Genomic DNA, 24169 nt, shown 5'->3' on the forward strand with positions numbered 1-24169 from the left:
ACCTCCCAGCCATTTGTTTTGAGCTTCTTTGAGACCTAACACTGAGAACTTGGAGTTACAGGTGTCCACCAGGCCCAGCTTTGTTTGGGTTTTCTTCATGTTGGATTTCCCTCTGGAGACTCTGAGGTGGAGCTAGAGGCTGAGGGGTAGTGTCCAGGTGCTGTAGAAGGATGCAGGACCTTTCAGTGCTGTCTGTGTGACTGCTGACCTTTGACACGTGGTTAGTGCTGTCTTCCTCTAGACTTCACTGAGAACTGAAATCGATGGCCACAGTGGGGATTTTATGGCTCCCTTCCCTGGTCTGCTTGCTCTCTCCTTCTGGAAGTGTAGGTCTTTTTCCTGCATGTAGGAGACTCCCTGTGACTCAGTTTCCACTCCTGAGTGCCTCGCTGCCTTGTCCTGGACCCTGTCACTCTGAATCCCAGCTTCCTGACTAAGTGACTGCCTCTCTCCGCCTTTGTGATCCCCTGACAATGGGAGGTAAAAATAGCCCAGGGGTTGAGCTAGAGGAGATAAAAGGGAATTTGCCTTTTGTGTCCTGTGGCCAGGCTGGGGGGGCTGTGACACGTGGAGATTGCTGACATAGCTCTCCTTTGCTGACCTTGACAACAGCAATAAAAGGGGTAGCAGTACTCCCTGTCCTCACCGTGGTGCCAGGTGGGTGATCAGGGCTGAGGGTGGGTGATCAGGGTGGAGGGTGGGTGACCAGGGTGGAGGGTGGGTGATCAGGGTGGAGGGTGGGTAATCAGGGCTGAGGGTGGGTGATCAGGGTGGAGGGTGGGTGATCAGGGCTGAGGGTGGGTGATCAGGGTGGAGGGTGGGTTTGGAGCTGGAAGGAAGGCAGGAGAGTGCCCATGGGTGGGCCCAGGACATCAGTACCTATAGCAGAGGATGCTCTTATATCTGGAGGTGTGCAGTTGCAGGCTCACCCAGGGAATCACTCAAGCCTTGTGGGTTAGAGGATCATACTCCAGTGTGGGTCTCGGTCCCGGTCCCCGAGTTTCCTTGCTGTCCTTGCTGTCTTGCAGAGCCCGCTGCCTAGGACTGCTTTGAGTCGCTGCCCCGGTTTTCAGGTTCTTCTCTTGTACCTCTCGCCACCATGATGGATATGAGTGAACTTGGAGAATCAGCCTGCTACCTCCGCCAGGGCTACCAGGAAATGATGAAGGTGCACACTGTCCCATGGGATGGTAAGTGAGGGACCCAGTCATGGAGACGCCCATGGATTCAGACTAGGAGTGAAGAGGGCAGACATTCTGCTTAACATGACAGGGGCACTGTGGTCTGATACCTGGGTCTTCCCCTCAGTTCCTGAGTACCAGAGGCTAAAGTCACAGGAACCATGTGAGGATGCTTGAATGGCTAGAAGCGAGGCTTGGTCTGTTCCTCTGTAAAATGAGACAATGTCACCTTGCTCCTGAAGTCTCTGTGAAGACTCAGGCTGGAACCTGGGACATCTGACATGAGACTGATGAGTGCAGGTGGCCTCCATGCCCACAAAACCTGTGCTGAACTTATTTTTAGTGTTGTCCATGGAGCCAAAGCCACTGTTAATTAGGGACAGGAACAAAGACTACTATTTATGCCTTGATTGGCTCATAGTACAATAATAACATAGGCAATGCACGTCTGGGGCTGATAACGTGCCATGTCAGGGCTGATAATTTTCTGTGTATCTTCTCAGTAACCTGGGGAGGTGGGAACTAAAGTGGAGCCAGATTCAGTGGCGTGCAACAGCTGGAGTTGTACACAGCACTGTGCTCAAAATGTACAGTGCTTAGCTGGACGTGGTGGCGAACATCTTTAAGATCAGCACTCAGGAGGCAGGGGTAGGTGGATCTCTGTGAACTGGAGGCCAGCCTGGGCTACATAGTGAGAACCTGTCTCAGAAGAAAGGAGAGGTGTCTCCTGCTTAATCTGACATTCTGCTATTGTTATCTTAACTGTTTTCTTTGCATGCAGAGGATTTCCTTCCAGCATTTTAAATTAAAATTAATTAATTGATTGATTAGTTGAATAAGGGAGCCTGGGTTGGATCCCTATTATGTGAATAGTTCTGACCAAGGAGTGTGGCTAGCGACTGCCAGGGCATGGAACAGAACTTGCCCTCCACACGAGTCCACATTTTATCACCATAAAAATGTGGGCTCTCGGGGCTGGTGAGATGGCTCAGCGGGTAAGAGCACCAACTGCGTTTCCGAAAGTCATGAGTTCAAATCCCAGCAACCATATGGTGGCTCACAACCATCTGTAACAAGATCTGACTCCCTTTTCTGGAATGTCTGAAGATAGCTATAGTGTACTTATAGATAATAAATAAATCTTTAAAAAAAAATGTGGACTCTCCGAAGCTCTAGAGTGAGCCGACCAGTCAGGAATGAGCAGGACATAAGGTGCATCTCCTGACCGGCTGTGTCCACACACTTTCAGTGAAACAGGGAAGGTACAACCCAGCTGAGAGGAGCCTCATACTTAAGGGGATGCCCTACCTGCAATTTCCTACAGGTCCAGTGAGAACAAAGGCTTCCCAGGAGGCAGGGAGCTGAACCCAGGTGTGGGGTGTAGACTGTTATTCCAGTCAGCTCATTTGAGATCTTTAGGGACCATCTCTGCCTTGGGTTTGGAGAGTCTGCACTGGAATGTCTATGAACTGGCAGAAGGGGTCCCTGTGAGGACTGGGGGATGGAAGCGGGTGGGGATTATTGCTTTAGCGTAGACATCCCATGGGACACTTGGAGGCCCTCTCAAAGTCTGATTGATTGATTGATTGACTTTTGCAACCCAGGTAAGAAACGGGTCTGGGTGCCTGATGAGCAGGATGCTTATGTGGAGGCTGAGGTCAAGACTGAAGCTACTGGAGGCAAAGTCACTGTGGAGACCAAAGACCAGAAGGTTGAGCTTCCCCTTCCTTGAGATTAGCCCCTCTGACCTTGGGTGCATCTCCTGGCCAGCTGGATCCACAGAGTGAATGAAGCGGAGTGGGGCATGGGAGTGTGTGCGGGGAGGAGAGAGAGAAGGGAAGGTCAGTTGGCCCATCTCTGTTCCTCACCAAGTGACACATCTCCTCGGAAGGTGCTGACAGTGCGTGAAACGGAGATGCAACCCATGAACCCACCCCGTTTCGACTTACTGGAGGACATGGCCATGATGACGCACCTCAACGAGGCTGCAGTGCTGCATAACCTGCGGCAGCGCTATGCTCGCTGGATGATCTATGTGAGCCCTGGGCAGGGCCGGCTCAGCGGTGGGCGGGGCCACTAATGGGGCGGGTCTAAGGGAAGAATCGTGACTAGGAGTGGCTAGGCTAGAGGAGGGCTCTGAGACTGAAGAGTGGCAAGGAGAGGGCTAGAGGAACAAACTGTAGGTGAATGAAGGGGCGTCCTAGATAGATGACTTGGTGATGCCTAGGGTCTTGGAAGCAGAGCCAGGGCCTTGTGTGGAGCCTGGCTGCTGGCACCTCTGAAGGGTCAGCAAAGGGTTTTGAGGTCAGTCAGTCGGTTATGAGCCTTCTGCGGCTCAGGCTGGAACAGGAGAAAGGGCCGCGCATGGCATATCTGGAGGCTTCTAGAATATTGCAGGGATCATGGTGGGCCTGGGAATGGGACCTTGGACATCTCTCTTCTTGATCCAAAAAGCCCTGTCTGTGCACTCTCTCTCTTCAGACATACTCGGGCCTCTTCTGTGTCACCATTAACCCATACAAATGGCTCCCGGTCTACACAGCTGCTGTGGTGGCTGCCTACAAGGGCAAGCGCCGCTCCGAGGCCCCACCTCATATATATGCAGTGGCAGATAATGCCTACAACGACATGCTCCGCAGTAAGAACCACCTCCCTCACCATCTCCCTCACCACCACTCAGGTCAGGGTGACTTCCGGTTAGCACCCCTCCCCTTCCTCCCCTTCAGCACTCCCCTCCTCTGGTACCACCCTAGCTATTCTGCCTTTTTAGTTTGGAAGTCCTACTTGGTCTCTCTCACTGGGCGTTTGGGTAGTGGCAACTGTGTCTGCACCTTAGATGACCCAGGCAGTCCACCTATGGTTAGTCCCTCGTCCTGGCTAACACGTTTATTATCTCCCCTTCCTCTAGACCGAGAGAATCAGTCCATGCTGATCACGTGAGTGGGGCTCTGGGCATCGAGTGGCCAGTGCTGGCCATTTGATGGTGGTGGTTGGGGGAATCAAAGTTAATTCTCAGGGTTGGATCCAAAGTGGTTAGGTTAGGGTCTTTACCTCCTGGAGCCAATGTCCACCCTGACCCCCTTTATGTGGGGAGGAGGGGGTAGAAAGCAGATATTCAAACATGGGAGTGACCCCAAGCTCCTTGCCATCTCTCCTGAGATCTGGGAATCTTGACTCTTTGAGGTTCTGCATAGTTTCTCTGCCTTTCCTCTCACCTCATCTCTGTATCTCAGCCCTCATCCTTCCTTAGCCTTCATGGGAAAGAGACCCATTCCATATGTATTGAGTTCATGTCCAGTCAGGCCAATACATGCATGGACACATGGATACACATGAGCACACACATACACAAGTGTAGGTTATTAAGAACAAGCCCTCTGAAGCCAGATAAAGCTGGATTTAGGCATTCACATTCCCATTTCTTGCTGTGTGCCTTTGGGCCCCTGAACCTCGCCAATACAAACAGAACAAACCTAACCTGCCACACAAAATTACCAACAACTGTTTAGATGTGAACCTTGCACAGAACAGAGACAGGTTCAGAGCTTCCGAGGCCCATTTCTTTATCCATAAGATGGTGATAGTCTACCCCTCCACCCCCTGGGGTCTTCTGATGGAGGTGGGGCACCTGGATTGGCACTGGGAGCTAAGTTAGCACTCAGTTCTCAGTAGTATGTTGGCAATGTCATCCCACAGAGCGGTCTGTACCTGGGAGTTTGGATCTGAGGATACTGAGCTGGGAAGAGAGGTGGTTGGGGGACACTTGAGCTTTGGGGGACTGGGAGGATCAGAGAGACAGATGGGCTTTGGTGACTGATGTTTGTGTTGTCCAAGCGGAGAGTCGGGGGCCGGTAAGACGGTTAACACCAAGCGGGTCATTCAGTACTTTGCCATCGTCGCTGCCCTGGGAGACGGGCCGGGCAAGAAGGCAGTAAGACTCGCCCACTCGGGCACCAATCCCCACTGCTTTCCCCTGGTTTTTTGTTTTGTTGATGGTGGGTTTTTTTTTTTAATTTCTTCCTTTCTTTTTAAAATTGCAACCCCCCAGAGCCCCAAGCCCTGCCTGAGCCTCCTACCTTGGTGGGAGGATCTGGCCTGAGCAAGGCTCGACCAGAAAACCTATGGCCACCTCTGTCACTGTTAGGCCTGAGCCAGACCTGCTACAGCTCTCCCACCACACAGATGGGAGCCACATCTGCTCCTGGATGTTTGTGTGTGTGGCTTTTCTGTTGTGACTGTCATACTTCTTAAAGAGTTTACCAAATAGGGTGCTTTTATCTGGAAGTGATTTTTTTCTTGGGCCACATTCATCAAGGTCTCTGTTACCTGTTCCCAATGAGAGGAGCAGACTGATTCACAGACATTAATTACCCAGAGCTGAGGGCACTGGGAATTCTCGACTGTTGCATGGCCCAGGGTTTTGATTAAGATTTTTTTGAAACTTCTTAAACAATGGAGACATAGTGCTTTTTTTGTTTTGTTTTCAATGTGACTATGCTATCCCTGGCCCAAAGGCCAGCATAGAGAGCTCTGTGGCTTTGGCTGACCCCACACATCTATACCGACGTGAGCGGACCCAGGCTTCCTCTGCTCGACCCACGTTCCTGGTCCTGTTGAGCCTTGCTTTATTCTGGGGCAACTTTCTTTTTCTTTTTCTTTTTTCTTCTTGCCATGTTCTCTTTCTTCTTTTTCCATTTGTTGTTCGTTTTGGTTTGGTTTTTGTCTCTTGCCCCCCCCCCCACTTTTCCCCATTTCCTCACTCGATTGTCTTGTTTTTGGATTTTGTTTGTTTTGGGTTTTGGTTGCAGCCATAGTTTTTGTTTTTGCTGTTGACTTTTTGAGATTCTTTCTTCCCTTCCTTTCCCGCCATTTCCCAAGCCCTGGAAGGTCTTTGACGACACTGTAGACAAGTAGGGAAACCCTGAATCAGGAATAGAAGACAGAGCCCAAATCTGGCAGGAACACACCTGGAAGGGCTGGGACAGGGGAGTACCTGCATAGGAGGGGGCTATGATCCTGGAGTCAGGCTACGGGGGCAGCGCAGCAGAAGGTCACCCACAGCATTTGGGAACTTAAAAGCTGCACTAACTCCCTCCCTCTCCTGGAGCTCAGAGTCGGCTAACCCAGGCAGAAAGAGACCAAAAGTACTGACTGAGTTGCACAGGGAGGGCAGAGGCCCCTCTTCCACTTCTCAGCAATGTGTTGGGGGCTTTCTTAAGTCTTGGAAAGGGGGGGGGGAGAATAAAGCTAGGAGGGGAGAAAGGAGTGTGGACTCTAGGCAATGTCCTTGCTCTGATGGAGCTCAGCACATGCAGCCAGAAGGGCTGTCTTGGGTAGCAGTCCACATGCAGTGCTGAAGACATAAGTATGGGACATAAGGCATAAGAAGACATAAGGCTGGGAAAGTATGAAGGGACCTCCAGGGCGGTTGGGGGAGGGCTTGAAGTCGCTGCACTATCAAAGATCAGATCAGGGAGGTCTTCCCAGAGGAGGAGGAGCTTTGGTGGGCTGGGCCGCTAAGGAGAAAAGACCCTAGCATGCCTCTAGTGCAGATGTGGGCAATGAAGAGATTCCTGAGAAGGCAGAGACGGGGTTGGGCTTGGAACACAGGAGACTCTAGTGCTGACCCCCTGCCTCAAGCCCTCAAGATGATGCTTGCTTCCCCTCCCTCTCTAGCATCTCCTAGCTAATCAGTCCAGGAGAGCTAAGCGTATAGAGTGCTCCAGGAGAGAATGTTATGATTAACATTACTAAATATGAAGGTGACTAACATACACTGTCCCACTGACTACCGTCCCAATGCCCCCACCCTTACTCTGAAAGACCACACACCCTCTGACACTTTCCTTCTCCCTCCAGCAATTTCTGGCGACCAAGACAGGGGTGAGTATTGGGCCAGCTGTGGGGTAGACAACACTTATGGGGTCCTGGGGATGCCCCCTTCTCCATGGTCTGCTCGGGCCCTCATTCCCGCTGCCACCAGGGCACCCTTGAGGATCAAATCATCGAGGCTAACCCTGCCATGGAGGCTTTTGGCAACGCCAAAACTCTGAGGAACGACAACTCCTCCCGTTTTGTGAGTGGGCGCAGTCGGGAAGGATGTGGTTGGGGGTCAGGGGAGGAGAGTCAGTAGCCAGGGGGGTCCTGGTGGAAGGGACCCTCGACAGGACTGAGGGTGGCATGGTCCTTCCGCTGCAGGGCAAGTTCATCCGCATCCACTTTGGTCCCACTGGGAAGCTGGCCTCTGCGGACATTGATAGCTGTGAGTCTGGGAGAGGGCAAGGGAGGTGTGGGAGGAGGGACAGAGGCTGAACCAAAGAAATCCTTTGGCTTCTCTCTGCTCTGGCCATTTCTCTCCATCTCTGATCAGTTCCCACTTGCGTCCACTTTACCCTTCATACTGGCCCCTGGTCTCTACTCTCCTGCTCTGTCTATAGTCCGAAGGTGACCATTTCCTGTCCCTGCTTCTAAGCCTCCTCTGAGGAGCTAGAGAGAGGACTCCTGAGTAAAGTCCTTGCTGGGTTTACAAGGATGAGAGTTCAGATCCTCAGAGCCCGCATAAGTGCTGGTGGCCCACTGGTAATTCCAGCCCTTGGGGAGCAAGAGGCAGGGAGTCTTTTGTTGTTGTTTTTTGTTTGTTTTGTTTTGTTTTGTTTTTGTTTTTTTGAGACAGGGTTTCTCTGTATAGCCCTGGCTGTCCTGGAACTCACTTTGTAGACCAGGCTGGCCTCGAACTTAGAAATCCACCTGCCACTGCCTCGAGGCAGGGAGTCTTCAGCAAGCTGCGCAGTGAGAGAGCTTCATCAGTGAGCTCTGGGTTCAACAGAGAGACTTCTGCCTCAATATATATGGCTGAGAGCAATGGAGGAAGACACCAGGGACTCCCACAGAGACAGACACAAGTCCCACCCAGTGACACAGATCCTGGGAAGGCACTTTCCAGCATAGGCCTGCCTGTGCACAGTCATGGGCACCACCACACATGCCCTGCCTCTTGTGGCTGCCACTTTTCTATCCCTACACCATACTGGGGTCTTGGCCCTGGGAAAGTAGAGAGACCGCAGGCTAGCACCCCTTCTCTGCAGATCTCCTGGAGAAGTCTCGAGTGATCTTCCAGCTGCCCGGTGAGCGTGGTTACCATGTCTACTACCAGATCCTCTCAGGGAAGAAGCCGGAGCTGCAGGGTGAGGGTCAGGATGGGAGGTCAGATCCCAAAGACACGGCCTGGCTCTGGGATGGGTGTTCACCCTCTCTGCAGAGGGGTGGGGCACCTCCACTCTCCTGGTAACACACAGCCTGTTTGTACCCACCCTCTTCTTCTTACTGCTTCTGATCATCACTAAGCCCTCTTTTGCTTTTTATTTATTTTTGGAAATGGTTGTTACTGAGGGGGTGTCAGCCACAGAGGTGTGTGTGCACGTGCACATGTGCACATGTTCCTATGCTAGGGAAAACAGGCTCCATTGTCCTGCTAAGACTGCAGCTGCCTATCCTGAGACTAGAACCCCCACCCAGCAACAAGGGAACCTGGTGGTAATCTATATCCACTGTCACTTTTGAAAGCCCTTTGAAGGCAAAGCATGGTCTTCCCTTGTCCCGGTAGCCAGCTGAGGATCTGGGGTAGAAAGATGACTGAGCAGTGGTCAAATGATGAGGGAGTCTTATGGACCGAGGGCCATTCCCCCAGAGAACTGTAAAGAAGGGGACTCATGCCCAGACATGCATATAAACTTTAAAAATGAAAAAGGGTGGGGTTTGGTGGTATGCAACTTTAGTCTATGTACCCAAGAAGCAGAAGCAGTGTGAAGCTAGCCTGGTCTACATAGTTCCAGCCCAGCCAGGGAGTGTGAAGTTAGCCTGGTCTACATAGTTCCAGTCCAGCCAGAGCTATGTAGAGAGACCTGTCTAAACAAAATAAAATAAATATGCTAATAAATATGTTAATAAATAAAATAAAAATTTGAAAGGAGCTAAGTACAACTCAGTGATAGAGAACACTTATCCAGGAGGCACAAAATCCCGAGTTCCATCCCAATCATGCACAAGCACGCATGCGCATGCATGTGCACACTCACACATATACTCTCACACACTTGCACATATACTCTCACACACTTGCACATATACTCTCACACACTCACACATATACTCTCACACACTTGCACATATACTCTCACACACTTGCACATATACTCTCACACACTCACACATATACTCTCACACACTCGCACATATACTCTCACACCCTCGCACATGTACTCTCACACACTCGCACATATACACTCTCACACTCTCACACACTCATACACTCTCACTCACACTGTCTCTCCCACACTCACACAACTGTAAAAAAGAAGCAGCCTGTAATTCCAGGACTCAGGAGCTGAGATCAGAGGATTGTGAATTACGGCCAGCGTGGGCTACACAGAACCTGTCTCAAAAGAATAAATAAAAATAAATGATGAAATAAACTAAAAGCCTTGTATAGGGATTACAGAGACCAGAAGCTCAGGTTACAGAGAAGCCCTTATAGGCTCAAGACTCTCGCTGAGCGACCCCTGTCCTCGGTCGCCCCCTGGTGGGACAGGAGAGGGAAGGCAGCCTGAGGGATCCGCCTGACTCTTCCTGGGCCTCCCTGTCCACAGACATGCTGCTCCTGTCCATGAATCCCTACGACTACCACTTCTGCAGCCAGGGGGTCACCACTGTGGACAACATGGATGACGGCGAGGAACTTATTGCCACTGATGTACGATGCTCTGTGGGGGAAACGGGGTGGGCGTGGGTGTGGGAGGGGGCACCAGGCTGGATTCCCACGGGTTGGGTGTGTGTGAGTATGTGCACTGGGTCGAGACCGGGAATTAGTATGAGTGGCGTGGTCCTCGGCGCGACTCTCAAGGACTCATACTTCTCTGAGCCTGCTTGGTTCCTCCTACATCAGCATGCAATGGATATCCTGGGCTTCAGCGTGGATGAGAAGTGTGCCTGCTATAAGATCGTGGGCGCTCTCCTGCACTTTGGCAACATGAAGTTCAAACAGAAGCAGAGAGAGGAGCAGGCTGAGGCAGACGGCACTGAGAGTGAGGACCTCTAACCTCAGTCTGACCTGGCCTTTACCCTGGACACTTTCCCAGACATTCTCCTTGACCCTTATCAATAATCTTTGATCTCAGTGTTCTCTGTCCCTGTCTGAATTCTAGACCCTCCTAAAGGTGACAATCTTCAGGCCCCGATTCCTCTTAACCTTCCTCTTCAAACCTCCAAGATGTGACAACAGACCCCTGACCCCCAAGTGCCCACGTTGTTGCCCTTATCCAAGCCATGTTCCCTGCCAGGTGCGGACAAGGCTGCCTACTTGATGGGTGTCAGCAGTGGGGACCTCCTCAAAGGTCTCCTGCACCCCCGGGTTCGTGTGGGAAACGAGTATGTTACCAAGGGCCAGAGTGTGGAGCAGGTGAGAAGGCTCCAAAGGCTAGCTCAGGGACAGCTGAGGTGGGATCCCTCTCTTGCCGGGTCCCACCCAACCTGCCGCCTTGTATCCACAGGTGGTATTTGCCGTGGGGGCCCTAGCCAAGGCTACCTACGACCGGTTGTTCCGATGGCTGGTTTCTCGAATCAATCAGACCCTGGACACAAAGCTCCCTCGACAGTTCTTTATCGGGGTCCTGGACATCGCTGGCTTTGAGATCTTTGAGGTGAGAAGAGCTCTCAACCACGGCAGAGGCTGATGAGTGGGTGTGGGGGACCACAGCTGTGCTCCCCACGCCCTCCAGTCCGCATCCATCAGAAGCCTGCTGATTGGGGGGTTCTGCCACCCATAGTTTAACAGCTTCGAGCAGCTGTGCATCAACTTCACCAACGAGAAGCTGCAGCAGTTCTTCAACCAGCACATGTTCGTGCTGGAGCAGGAGGAGTACAAGCGGGAGGGCATCGACTGGGTCTTCATCGACTTCGGCCTTGACCTGCAGCCTTGCATCGACCTCATCGAGAAGGTCAGGCCTAGGGTGGGGACCTTGCCGGAAGTTGTGTGTGGGTGCGTGCGTGCGTGCGTGTGTGCGTGCAGGCCTGGATAAGCTGCCTATCAATGTGTGGTTGTGATTGATGTGTCTATTAAGTAAGCGTTGAAGTGAATCACTATTCCCGTTCAGTCGAGAAGTGAAGGTTTGGGGCTGGAGAGATGGCTTAGTAGTTAAGAGCACTTGCTGCTCTTGAGGAAGGTCTGGTCAGTTCCTAGCACCCACAACAGGCAAGCCATAGCTGCATGTAACCTCGGTTTCAAGGTATTCCATTTCCTCTGGCCTCCATGGGCACACAGACTCATGCAGGCGCATACAGATGCATACAAAGAAACAAACACTTATTTTAAAAAAGAAACATAGATTTAGTAAAATATTGGGTTCCCTATTTCTAAGGAGTGTAGATACCAAAATGCAGACTCAAATGTCTTAAAGGAAAAAAAAAAAAAAACAAAACTTAAGCCAAGTGAGCCATGGATGTTAGTTAATAGGGCACAGAGATGCCAGCCTGTTCTATACACATAGGCGGGGAAAGGGATCCGAAGTCAAGCCACAAACTCTTCTCTCCCAGAAGGTGGGTTCCTGGGTATACACACGTGCCTGACTTCTCCTGTGCACAGCTGGCTTATGGACCTGAAACAGCTCCCAGAGGGAGTCAGACTGGAGAACAAACATCCAAGGTCCCAGCCAGCAAGGTCTAGCCTGGCCCTTCAATCTTGCTTCCTGTTCCCAGCCTCTGGGCATCCTGTCCATCCTGGAGGAGGAATGTATGTTCCCCAAGGCTTCAGACGCAAGCTTCAGGGCCAAGCTCTATGACAATCACTCTGGGAAGTCACCTAATTTCCAGCAGCCTCGCCCAGACAAGAAACGCAAGTACCAGGCTCACTTCGAGGTGGTCCACTATGCAGGCGTGGTAGGTGCTCGCTGGAGCCCTATACTCAACCACTGTCCTCTCTCCCTCCTCAGGGTCGCCACCTGGGTCAATATTTTTCTTTGTAGGTGCCTTATAGCATCGTGGGCTGGCTGGAGAAAAACAAGGATCCCCTCAATGAGACGGTGGTCCCCATCTTCCAAAAGTCACAGAATAGGCTCTTGGCCACCCTCTATGAGAACTATGCAGGTTCTTGCTCCAGTGAGTACTGAGGGACCATTCCTGGGGATCCACAGAGTCACGTTCCCTGGCATGATCAATTCTCATTATCTTTCCTAGCCGAGCCCCCCAAGTCTGGGGTGAAAGAGAAGCGCAAGAAAGCAGCATCATTTCAGACTGTGTCTCAGCTTCACAAGGTGAGGTCCAGACTGGGGCCCCAGCGGCCCTGGCTTTCTGCAGGCTGCCCCGCCCCCCAAGACCGCCACTCCCCCTACAGGCTGCCACGCCCTCCTTGCTCCCTGCGGTCCCTGTGTCTTGGGTGGGCAGCTGTTAAGACTTGCAGTGATGTTTAGCTCCTCGCCATGTGAACATCACAGCAAGTCTGTGCTGCTGCCTGCCCCCATGCTGCCTGGGTAGGGCTCGGGGGAAGGGGGAGCCATGGGAGGGAGCCCTGGGGGGCGGTGAAGACTTAGGTGGTGTTTGGGGTGGGGCAGGTATCATAAGGAGCATTTGGGCTCCTCTGCCCAATCCCCTCTGGTCCCTAACCACTGCGGCATCCAATTCTGGTTCTCTGACCCTCCTGTGCCTCTCCCTGCTCCTCCCGTGCCTCTCCCTGATTTCCCCATTCCCAGGAGAACCTCAACAAGCTCATGACCAACCTGCGGGCCACACAGCCCCATTTCGTCCGCTGTATCGTCCCCAACGAGAACAAGACTCCAGGTGGTGTCCCCGTGCTGGCCAGGATGGGGAACTGGAAGCACCTTAGGCTCTCACCTTGGAGGGTTTGTAAGGCCTGGGTAGGGACCTAAAGGCATGGCCGTACATTTCTAACCACCTCTTCCACTCCCACCACATCCAGGGGTCATGGATTCCTTCTTGGTGTTACACCAGCTACGCTGCAACGGGGTCTTGGAGGGAATCCGGATCTGCCGCCAAGGGTTCCCCAACCGACTGCTGTATGCTGACTTCAGGCAGCGGTGGGTGCTGGCTGCTTCAGCCTCCTCCCGCTGCTCTTAGATTAGGTGGAGCTTGAGGGGGTCGGGGAGACATGTTGGAGCCTGAGGGACATACAGCAGTTCCGGTCCCCCGAGGAGGCGTCTCAGTCCGGAACTGGGTTAAGGAAAGAGGTGACTAGACTTGAGGTAAATGTGGAAGCGGAGGCTGCTGGCTTTGCCAGTTACTTGGGTACAGGATAAGGAAGGGTTAGCCTGTGGTGACTCCCAAGTCTCAGTCAGGCCTGAGCTACTGCGTAGTAGATTTACTGAGCAAGAAGGCAGGATGTTTAGATTGGGTGCATAGGGGGTTTGAACATGAGCAGTTAGAAATGCCTCTGGCAGATGTCTTAGAGAAGGTAGGGTTTCGGGTTAGATTTATTATTCTAGAACTCAGGTGAGCATAAGAGAGAGGATATAGATTGAGGGTTAAACATGGGTTTGTGTGGACCTTGAGAGATAGTGGGTGTGCCAGCAATGTCATCGGCTCCTTTCCCACTTCCCTTGGTCGGTTCTGCTTGTTAAACTACCCATGGCCTTAGTTGTGTCCTCTTCTACAAGAAAAGGAGCTATCCACCTGCCCGTTATAGTTTAGCTATCTAGACAGATACTGTACATGTGCGCACGTGCACACAGAGAGCTTGTAGGCTTGGTTCTACGTCACTATCAGTCCCATCTCCAACCAAAGGCCTGAGTCTGCGTTATCTTTGTCTGTTGTTTTAAAGCAGGGTATTGCTGTGTAGCCCAGGCTAACCTCAAACTCTCGAAACTCATGGGCATTGTGTCTCATTCCTATAATCCTAGCACTAAGGAGCCTGGGCAGGAGGATCATCAGGGGTGTGTGAAGCCAGTTTGGGCTATATAGTAAGTTCTAGGGCAGCCGACGTTTCTAACCTAAAACCCAAAACGAAGTCCTGAGATTTGGCGGATGGCTCACAACAGGGCATGAGGACCTGGGTTTGAGTCCCAGAACCCACATGAAATGCTGGGCGGGGTGGAGGAGCTGAGGCTCCAGGCCACCCGGTGCAGTCAAACTTTCTCAAAGGAGGTAGACTGAATTCGTGAGGATAGCCAGCCCCCCGATGCAAGTGTGCTTAGACCTGTGCACATACATTTAAAACTAAACCTGTGCTGAAGAGCTGGTGGTGACTAAGAGCATTAGCTCTCACAGAAGGCTCAAATTCAGTTTTTAGCACCCACGTGGTGACTTAAAACCTTATGTGTGTGACTCCAGCTCCAGGGGCTTTGGCGCCCTCTTCTGGTCCCCACGAGTACATACACGTAGGCAAACCACACACAGCATGAAACAACTCTGGACCCTGGTGCCTCGGCCTCCTGAATGCTGAGAGCAGGCACGCGCCCTCTCCCTTTACTGTTCTTTCCTGTCTGTAAAACCGCAGTAGCCCAGTGACCCACACCTCCTGATGAGTCAGTCCCCTGGTGAAGGGGCCTGTCCTGTCGCTGGTCCTTCCTTTCACTGCATGGCCACTGCTCACCCGTCCACACGTGTGTAAACATCCCTGACAGAGACATGCCAGGGATCCTTGTTCCCTCGGAATAGCATTCTCAGATGTGTCTTCATTTTGTGATACGGTGCAGCACAGCACTGCTTTTTTTTGTTTTATGTTTTTGCCTTTAAGAAATCACAAAATCACCACATATTCTTTATAAAAAAAAAAACACATCTACTGACAAACTCACTAAAATGCTCTTAAGCCACCAAGCCCATGTTTGAGACAGGGTCAGGCCAGTTTACCAAGCCGGCCTCAAAGATGGTCCTGCTTCTGCCTCTCAAATGCTGGGGTTTCAGGTGTATCCACACACCTGGCCCCTCCACTGAGGTCGGTGCCGTCTCCCCCAGTGTGGTCACACTCTCCCTCGCTGTCTTGTGTAGCACATGTCCCTTTGGAACCTCACCTCTGAGAGGTCAAGCAGTCACAATTCTCTTGCTGCTGCTCCTGGCTTTCTGTGGCCAGTGGCCTGTACCCTGTCTGTCCATTGCAGCCTCCTCTTCGTCTCCTAGGTACCGAATCCTGAACCCCAGTGCCATCCCAGACGACACCTTTGTGGACAGCAGAAAGGCCACAGAGAAGCTGCTGGGCTCCCTGGACATCGACCACACTCAGTATCAGTTTGGCCACACCAAGGTTAGGGGGTCCCGGAGTTAAGGCTTAACCTGGGTGCACACGGTCACACTGGACAGAGATCCCACTTGGTGGCACCCCTACCCTTAGGTGTTCTTCAAGGCTGGGCTTCTAGGCATCCTGGAAGAGCTGCGGGACCAGCGTCTGGCTAAGGTGTTGACGCTGCTGCAGGCTCGGAGCCGGGGCCGCCTCATGCGGCTGGAGTACCAGCGCATGCTAGGGGGAAGGTAACTGCGGGTGAGGGATGGAGGATAAGGGTGGGAAGGGATGGGGAGTGGGCGTGGCCACGGTCCCAAGGCTTGAAAGGATCTCCAACCCGTGCCATGCTGCTGAGGTTGCTCCCCCTCCATGGCTGGTTGGGGTGAGGTTCTGGGTCGTGTCGCCTAGCCTCGGATTTTACACCTTAACATTGGGGTGAGGGCCAGAGAGAGGTTACAGACCTTGCCTCGGAGGTGGATGTGGGACTGCTCCCCAGACGCCCCGGCTCTGGAGGGCTGCTAGGAAGACTATGGAGATAGGACACAGCAGCTGAAGGGGCAGAGCCTCACACGAGCTGCCTGTCCCTAGGGATGCCCTGTTCACCATACAGTGGAACATCCGGGCCTTTAATGCCGTCAAGAACTGGTCCTGGATGAAGCTCTTCTTCAAGATGAAGCCACTGCTGCGCTCAGCACAGGCGGAGGAGGAGCTGGCGGCACTGCGGGCAGAGCTGCGGGGGCTGCGAGGGGCCCTGGCTACGGCTGAGGCCAAGCGGCAGGAGCTGGAGGAGACTCAAGTCAGTGTCACTCAGGAGAAGAACGACCTGGCCCTGCAGCTGCAGGCGGTGAGTGGGACAGGGACTCAGGTGGCCAATGAAACCCTGGAGCCAGACTATGGCCAGGGCAGCCCTGCAGCACTGTGGGCACTTCGACCTTCTGTGTTGTCTTCCTACTTAACGTCTGCCCAGCCATCCCTGCATCCCTGCAAGCCTTTATCCATACGTCCTAAAGCCAAAACTGCAGGGGAGCCACACCTCCCCGCTCTTTGATTTCCCTGAGACTATAACCCTGCTCCCAAGACGAATCTATGAGGCAGATAACAGAGAGCAGAGGTCAAACTCTGGAAGTCCGCAGCATAGTTGTTTTTGATTTATTTATTCTTATTCTATGTGCATTATTTTGTCCACATGCACATCTGTGTGAGGGTGTCAGATCCCCTAGAACTGGAATTACAGACTGTGTGAGCTGCCATGTGGGTGCTGGGGATTGAACCCTGGTGCTCTGGAAGAGCAGCCAGTGCTCTTAACCACTGAGCTGTCTCTCCAGCTCCTACCAAGTATAGGCTTTGAATGTCACTTGGATGCCAGCCCCAGGCTGAGGCCGAAGATGATGGTTAGAAAACTCCGCATCCAGCATGGGGGGTGGGGGTGGGGGTTAAGCAGCAGGCAGTGAGGAAACTCTGCCTCCTCCTGAAATGGCCTTTGGTGCTGTCCCCTGGTGGGCAGCGCTGGCCTTGCACCCAACCATACCACCTCTCAGATGGTTGCGGCTCCTTAGCAAGCAAGTGCAGTGGGGCTTTTCTCCTAGAGCTCTGCCTAGGCCTCCTAGGTCACATGTGCTGTGGCTAATGTTAATTTTTCACAGTGCCATTTCTGTCTCTGTGTCCCCTGCCACAGTCCCCAGAGCCCAGCAGAGTGTAGGTGCGCCAGCTCCTCTTCTATCGAGTTGAATTGCCAGCATGTGCCTCACTGGAGTTGCCTTTGCATGGTCAAATGGCCTTCCTTCCCCAGGGCTGGCCCTGGCCTCCTGCTGATGGCTCTTTAACTGTTCCCCCCACCGCATCCTTTCAGGAGCAGGACAACCTCGCGGATGCAGAGGAGCGCTGCCACTTGCTGATCAAGTCCAAGGTGCAGCTGGAGGCGAAGGTGAAGGAGCTGAGCGAGCGGCTGGAGGACGAGGAGGAAGTGAACGCGGACCTGGCCGCCCGCAGGCGCAAGCTGGAGGACGAGTGCACGGAGCTCAAGAAAGACATCGATGACCTGGAGCTGACGCTGGCCAAGGCCGAAAAAGAGAAACAAGCCACGGAGAACAAGGTGTGGGAAAGGCCTGAGCTGGGGGCCAGTTTTGGTGTTAGGCGGCTGCAGGGTTCCTCCCTAAAACCCCCGCTCTGCATGGGTACCTGCCATGTAGCCCGAGTCAGGCCACAGTGCCTCTTAAGAACTTCGGTTTTCTGGTCTGACAAGTGGGGGTACCAGCACTTATATTATTAGGATGACTAAGGGTTTGGATGTAAGTAGCCTTTGCTAAGCACACACTACAGGACCTTGCACACAGAAGGTACTTAGTGAAGGCTTGCAATGGTCATCTGTCCTGGACTGAAAAGCTTGCTGTGGGGGGCAGCTTGTCCAAACTGAGAATCCTATCACCGAGACCTGTGGTTGCCAGCGTTGTGAGTACTGACTTTTACACAGAAGAGGAAACAAGGCTGTTTAGGTTCTTATGGGTGCCAAATATAAGGCTGCGGCTAGGACACAGCTCTCAGAATACCTGTTGCTATTGTAAATGGCTGCCACCCACTAGTCTTTTACTCTGAGCTATGTATGCTTGGGTATGGACCTTTACCCAGCTCAAGGAGGAGATCAAACCCGTAGGCAGAAATGGTGGAGGCTCAGTATAGCGGCCTGCCTGCATCGTGTAGCCGGAAGGAGCGGCTGCTCAGACCAGCGGAGGGGGAGCAATGTCCTCACAGTGAAATCGGGCCGTGACACAGGTGAAGAACCTGACAGAAGAGATGGCGGCACTGGATGAATCCGTGGTCCGCCTGACTAAGGAGAAGAAGGCATTGCAGGAGGCTCACCAGCAGGCTCTGGGTGACCTGCAGGCTGAGGAGGACCGGGTGAGCGCACTGGCCAAGGCCAAGATCCGGTTGGAACAGCAAGTGGAGGATGTGAGTTGGAGTCCCTTGGGGGACCGTCAGGGCGGCGACAGTTACACTGGCTTGCTGGAAGCTGAGCCCTACTCTACCCCACAGCTGGAGTGCTCCCTGGAGCAAGAGAAGAAGCTGCGCATGGACACAGAACGCGCCAAGCGCAAACTTGAAGGAGACCTGAAGCTGACTCAGGAGACGGTGACAGACACCACACAAGATAAGCAGCAGTTGGAGGAGAAGTTGAAGAAGTAGGTGTGGGGTAGGCAGGGTCTCTGGGCCTGATGGGCCTTCCTTCTCAGCCCCGTTGCTGTGGGGAGGATACCAGGGCGGAGGTTACGTCCTGCCCTCTCTGGATCAGAGCTGTGTACAGCAGAGGTGCAGGATCGAGGCTCCTTAGGACCTCACAGGGGCAGACAGGTGGGTAGCAGGTAGGGCCAGGGCTGGCTCACCCCGCCATGCACTCCCAGGAAGGATTCGGAGCTGAGTCAGCTGAACCTGCGGGTGGAGGATGAGCAGCTCGTGGGGGTGCAGCTGCAGAAGAAGATCAAGGAGCTGCAGGTGGGCATTGTGGCCGTGGGGGATGCCCTGGGTGGACCAGGCCTGGTTCAGGGTCTCATGGAGTCCGTACCATCTCCTTAGGCTAGGGCCGAAGAGCTGGAGGAGGAGCTGGAGGCGGAGCGAGCAGCCCGCGCCCGCGTGGAAAAGCAGCGAGCCGAGGCAGCGCGGGAGCTGGAGGAGCTGAGCGAGAGGCTGGAGGAGGCTGGTGGAGCTTCCGCGGGGCAGCGTGAGGGTTGCCGCAAGCGTGAGGCTGAGTTGGGCCGGCTGCGGCGGGAGCTGGAGGAGGCAGTTCTGAGGCACGAGGCCACTGTGGCTGCCCTGCGCCGCAAGCAGGCCGATAGTGCTGCAGAGCTGAGCGAGCAGGTGGACAGCCTGCAGCGCATCCGACAGAAACTGGAAAAGGAGAAGAGCGAGTTGCGCATGGAGGTGGACGATCTGGGCGCCAGCGTGGAAACTCTGGCCCGTGGCAAGGTCTGCCTCCTTCCAGCCTTGAAATTAGTTTTGACTCTACACTAACCCTACCCCCCCCCCCGGGTCCCCCAACCCCCTCTCCCCAGTCCTCTGGTCATTTCATGACAATACTCCGCCGCAGCAATGACCTCCTGACCCCTGGATGTTTAACCTGGTGTCTAACCCCCAGCTCCGCAGCAGTCCTGACATCTAACCCTGAGTGCTCACTTTCATTCCTTGGCTTGGGTTGTTCTGGTTCCCATCCAAACCTCAGCCCTTCCAACAGGAGTGTGACCCCAGCTCTTGACTCCTGAATTCAGACTTAGCACCTGCCCTAACACTCTTCTTGTCCCAATTTTGGACGCCCCCACCCCCCAAAAAAATCCTGACACCTGTTCCCAGATCTAGTACCTAATACTGACTCACTGATCTTGGGATGGGTCCCGAGACTCCCAATTTGTGCCCACACTAGGAACCCAGACCCTGAACCTGGAACTTGAGTCTCCTTTTCTTTTCTTTCTTTCTTTCTTTTTCTTTTTTTTAAGATTTATTTATTTATTATATGTAAGTACACTGTAGCTGTCTTCAGACACACCAGAAGAGGGAGTCAGATCTCATTTCAGGTGGTTGTGAGCCACCATGTGGTTGCTGGGATTTGAACTATGGACCTTCGGAAGAGCAGTATGGCTCACCAGCCCCCTCGAGTGTCCTTTTCATCTCTGGTCTCATACCTAGTGTTCTAGGTTCCAGTCCCAGGCCCCAGTCTCTTGACTGGCAGCCCCTGGATCCTGCCCTTGGATGCACAAACTTGTCTCGATCTCTGACTCTGGGTTCCAGGCCAGTGCGGAAAAGCTGTGTCGGACCTATGAGGACCAGCTAAGCGAGGCCAAAATCAAAGTGGAGGAGCTGCAGCGACAGCTGGCCGATGCCAGCACCCAGCGGGGGCGGTTACAAACGGAGAATGGTGAGGCCCAGGTTTCGCTGGGCTATGCTAGGTAGGGGTTAGGTGCTGCGCCTCGACCGACTGTGGGCCTGCTGGCCCCTTCGCCTGCAGGGGAGCTGGGCCGCCTGCTGGAGGAGAAGGAATCCATGATCAGCCAGCTGAGCCGCGGGAAGACCTCAGCAGCGCAGAGTCTGGAGGAACTTCGGCGGCAGCTGGAGGAAGAAAGCAAGGTGGGCAGGAATTGGCAACCGTGGGGCGGAGGTGGGCGCTGGGGCCATTAGCTTGGATTGATGGCGAGGCCACTGGTGTCCCTGCAGGCCAAGGGTGCGCTGGCTCATGCAGTGCAGGCCCTGCGGCACGACTGCGACCTCCTCCGAGAGCAGCACGAGGAAGAGTCTGAGGCTCAGGCTGAGCTGCAGCGACTGCTGTCCAAAGCCAACGCGGAGGTGGCCCAGTGGCGGAGCAAGTATGAAGCAGATGCCATCCAAAGGACGGAGGAGCTGGAGGAGGCCAAGTGAGTAGCTGGCATCTAGACCACAATCCAAGGGAGACTCTGGCCTGTGCCCCGTGTGTGGTGGTGGGGATTCTGGGGTCCTTTTCCCAGGCTCCCTTGGTACATAACCCACCCTGCCTGGTCTGCGGTCCAGGAAGAAGCTGGCCCTGCGGCTGCAGGAGGCAGAAGAAGGCGTAGAGGCCGCAAATGCCAAATGCTCCTCACTGGAGAAGGCCAAGCTGCGGCTGCAGACAGAGTCGGAGGATGTGACCTTGGAGCTGGAGCGGGCCACCTCGGCCGCCGCTGCCCTGGATAAGAAGCAGCGGCACTTGGAGCGGGCGCTGGAGGAGCGGAGGCGGCAGGAGGAGGAGATGCAGCGGGAACTCGAGGCGGCACAGAGGGAGGCTCGAGGTCTGGGGACGGAGCTCTTTCGACTGCGACACAGCCACGAGGAGGCGCTTGAGGCTCTGGAGACACTCAAGCGGGAGAACAAGAATCTGCAGGGTAGGACCGTTGGCCCAGAGCACTGAAGGCTCGATCACCCTGGACTTGGGGTGAAGGAAGAGAGCTGGCTCAGAGTAGAGGTGTGGGGGGGGGGGCGGCGAGTCCTCAGTGCTCTGTTCACCCTGCAGAGGAGATCAGTGACCTTACAGACCAGGTCAGCCTCAGCGGGAAGAGCATCCAGGAACTGGAGAAGGCCAAGAAGGCGCTGGAAGGGGAGAAAAGTGAGCTGCAAGCCGCACTGGAGGAGGCTGAGGTCAGGGCTGGTCACGGGTGGGTCCGTGGCTCCCTAGCTCCGTTGCTCCTGGCATACCTGCCGAGGCCCCTCACTGCCACTGCTTGATCAACGTCTCTAGGGGGCACTGGAGCTGGAAGAGACAAAGACTCTGCGGATCCAGCTGGAGTTGTCCCAGGTCAAGGCGGAAGTGGACCGGAAGCTGGCGGAGAAGGACGAGGAGTGTACTAACCTGAGGTCTCTGGAAAGCAGTCTTGTGGTGCCTATGATGGCACACAGGACAGACTAGCTGTCCCTGCCACAGGACTAGAGTGCTCCCATTCCAGAGGTGATCCTCCACAGGATGCTCAGGGCTAGAGTTCAGTCCACGCCCTTCTTGGTCTCTAGTGAATGAACTTTTTTTTTTTTTTTTTTTTTTTGGTAAGTCACAAGGGACTTGTAAACAGGCAATTCATTTGCTCCCCAAATGGGTTCCCAAGTCTGTGGGTCCTTGAGCATGGCACAGGTTAATGTCTGACCTACTCCATTCCTGTGGGCCAAGCTGGTCCTTCATCCACCTCCCTCCAGGCGTAACCACCAGCGGGCTGTGGAATCCCTGCAGGCCTCCTTGGATGCAGAGACTAGGGCCCGCAATGAAGCACTGCGCCTCAAGAAGAAGATGGAGGGGGACCTCAACGACCTGGAGCTACAGCTGGGTCACGCAACCCGTCAGGCCATGGAGGCACAGGCAGCCACGAGGCTGCTGCAGGCTCAACTCAAGGAGGAACAAGCAGGGCGTGATGAGGAGCAGAGGCTGGCTGCTGAGCTCCGTGAGCAGGGCCAAGCCCTCGAGCGCAGGGCTGCACTGCTGGCAGCTGAGCTAGAAGAGCTTCGGGCTGCCCTGGAACAGGGTGAGCGCAGCCGGAGGCTGGCTGAGCAGGAGCTGCTGGAGGCCACTGAGCGCCTCAACCTACTGCATTCGCAGGTGGGGGATGCGCCAAAGATGTTACAAGGATGGGGTAGGGGGCAGAGCCCTGCAGGCCAGCTGAGGCTCTACTCTCACCCAGAACACAGGCCTCCTGAACCAGAAAAAGAAGCTGGAGGTGGACTTGGTCCAGCTGAGTGGGGAGGTGGAGGAGGCTGCGCAGGAGAGGCGGGAAGCCGAGGAGAAGGCCAAAAAGGCCATCACTGATGTGAGGCTGGGCCAGGGTCAGGGGTTGGTGGTGGTGGGGGAGGGTGAGTGTGTAGGGAGCTCAAACGGACTCCCCCTGCCTCCCCTCCACTATGCTACTCCCTCCCCATCCAGGCAGCCATGATGGCTGAGGAGCTGAAAAAGGAGCAGGACACGAGTGCACACCTGGAACGGATGAAGAAGACCCTGGAACAGACCGTGCGGGAGCTGCAGGCACGCCTTGAGGAAGCAGAGCAGGCCGCACTCCGGGGTGGGAAGAAGCAAGTGCAGAAGCTGGAGGCTAAGGTGTGCAGCCTTCCCAGCCCTCCTGCCCCACTGGCCGAGGCTCCGGCTGCTGGGCTAGGGGGCGGGCGACCCTCCTCCTGCCCCAGGGCTGCTGCTGGGCTAGCGAGCGGGCGACCCTCCTCCTGCCCCATAGGTGCGGGAGCTGGAAGCCGAGCTGGATGCAGAGCAGAAGAAGCACGCCGAGGCCCTCAAGGGGGTGCGCAAACACGAGCGCCGGGTTAAGGAGCTCGTGTACCAGGTGGGTGTTGGCTCTCACCCCAGGAGACGGCGCCAGAGCTAACCCTTGTCTAGGCAGACCCTGAGAGCCCTTTGCTTGTCCAGACTGAGGAGGACAGGAAGAACCTGGCTCGCATGCAGGACCTGGTGGACAAGCTGCAGAGCAAGGTCAAGAGCTACAAGCGTCAGTTTGAGGAGGCGGTGAGCACACTGGGGGCCAGGTATCTGGGACTGTTCAGGACACTAGTGGCAAGCTGCTTTCAGCTGCGGAGCTGGCAGCCAGGGATGCATCTGCAGCAGTCTCAACTAACAGGTAGCAGCCCCACCCTCTCAGCTCATGGACTTCTATGGCTACAGCAGGGGTCGCTTACAGCTAAGGAATGGACTTAAAAAGTGGATGATTTCTATCCTCAGCCCAGGCAGGGTGGGCAGGTGACAGAGGCACTTTTTCCCCTCCTGTGTGGGTTCTAGTAAGGGGAGGCTGGTGACAGAGTGGAGGGAGGACCAGGAGAAGTCAGCTTCTTTATGGGGATGGGAGCAGGTAGCCACTTTAGTTACCAATGGGAAACAAGGCCCTGCATATGGCTCCAGGAGCAGCAGGCCAGTACCAACCTGGCTAAGTACCGCAAGGCCCAGCACGAGCTGGATGATGCCGAGGAACGGGCAGACATGGCAGAGACCCAGGCCAACAAGCTGCGGGCGAGGTCCAGGGATGCCCTGGGCCCCAAGGTAAGGCAGCCTCTGTGTCGGGTGGGCTGAAGTTAGGGAAGCACAGGTGACGTGGCTCAGCTTCTTTTTCATCTCTTAGCACAAAGAGTGACACCCAGGCTCTGAAGAGGGATACCCCACCCCTGGATCCTGTTGTCTCTTTCCATCTGCCACTCCACCCTCCCTGAGCCCCTGAACCCCAAATAAACACCCTGTCTGCAGCAGTAGCCACTGTCCTTATTTCTTGGGGCTAGAGGAGCTGGGAACAGAATATCATGG

At 54.5% G+C, this 24169-nt stretch overlaps 1 protein-coding gene across 4 annotated transcripts; it reads left to right on the forward strand.

Annotated features, from left to right (window-relative positions):
- The first annotated feature begins 609 nt into the window (after window positions 1–609).
- Myh7b (myosin heavy chain 7B) lies at window positions 610–24117 on the forward strand. Of its 4 annotated transcripts, XM_021183633.2 has the most exons (42): window positions 610–657; window positions 1029–1190; window positions 2786–2892; window positions 3073–3216; window positions 3663–3819; window positions 4090–4117; window positions 5016–5112; window positions 7041–7064; window positions 7165–7257; window positions 7380–7443; window positions 8267–8365; window positions 9827–9930; window positions 10123–10261; window positions 10517–10635; window positions 10727–10876; window positions 11003–11173; window positions 11931–12110; window positions 12197–12329; window positions 12408–12484; window positions 12920–13007; window positions 13147–13264; window positions 15303–15426; window positions 15514–15650; window positions 15991–16246; window positions 17252–17494; window positions 18172–18348; window positions 18433–18578; window positions 18798–18888; window positions 18970–19359; window positions 20176–20302; window positions 20393–20511; window positions 20599–20795; window positions 20929–21278; window positions 21407–21531; window positions 21632–21747; window positions 22078–22474; window positions 22557–22682; window positions 22796–22966; window positions 23100–23204; window positions 23288–23383; window positions 23774–23911; window positions 23991–24117. In XM_021183633.2, the coding sequence occupies exons 2-42, from the start codon at window positions 1100–1102 to the stop codon at window positions 24000–24002; spliced, it is 5826 nt and encodes a 1941-aa protein (XP_021039292.1). In that variant the 5' UTR covers window positions 610–657; window positions 1029–1099; the 3' UTR covers window positions 24003–24117. The 4 variants fall into 4 exon arrangements, with proteins under 4 accessions (XP_021039292.1, XP_029325164.1, XP_029325167.1 ...); XM_029469304.1 differs by lacking the exon at window positions 23991–24117 and having other exon boundaries at window positions 23774–23968; XM_029469307.1 differs by lacking the exons at window positions 610–657; window positions 1029–1190; window positions 23991–24117 and adding an exon at window positions 1201–1829 and having other exon boundaries at window positions 2786–2964; window positions 3054–3216; window positions 23774–23968.
- Window positions 24118–24169: the final 52 nt, after the last annotated feature.

The sequence above is a fragment of the Mus caroli genome, chromosome 2 (genome assembly GCF_900094665.2).
Source record: "Mus caroli chromosome 2, CAROLI_EIJ_v1.1, whole genome shotgun sequence".
NCBI classification, from domain to species: domain Eukaryota; kingdom Metazoa; phylum Chordata; class Mammalia; order Rodentia; family Muridae; genus Mus; species Mus caroli.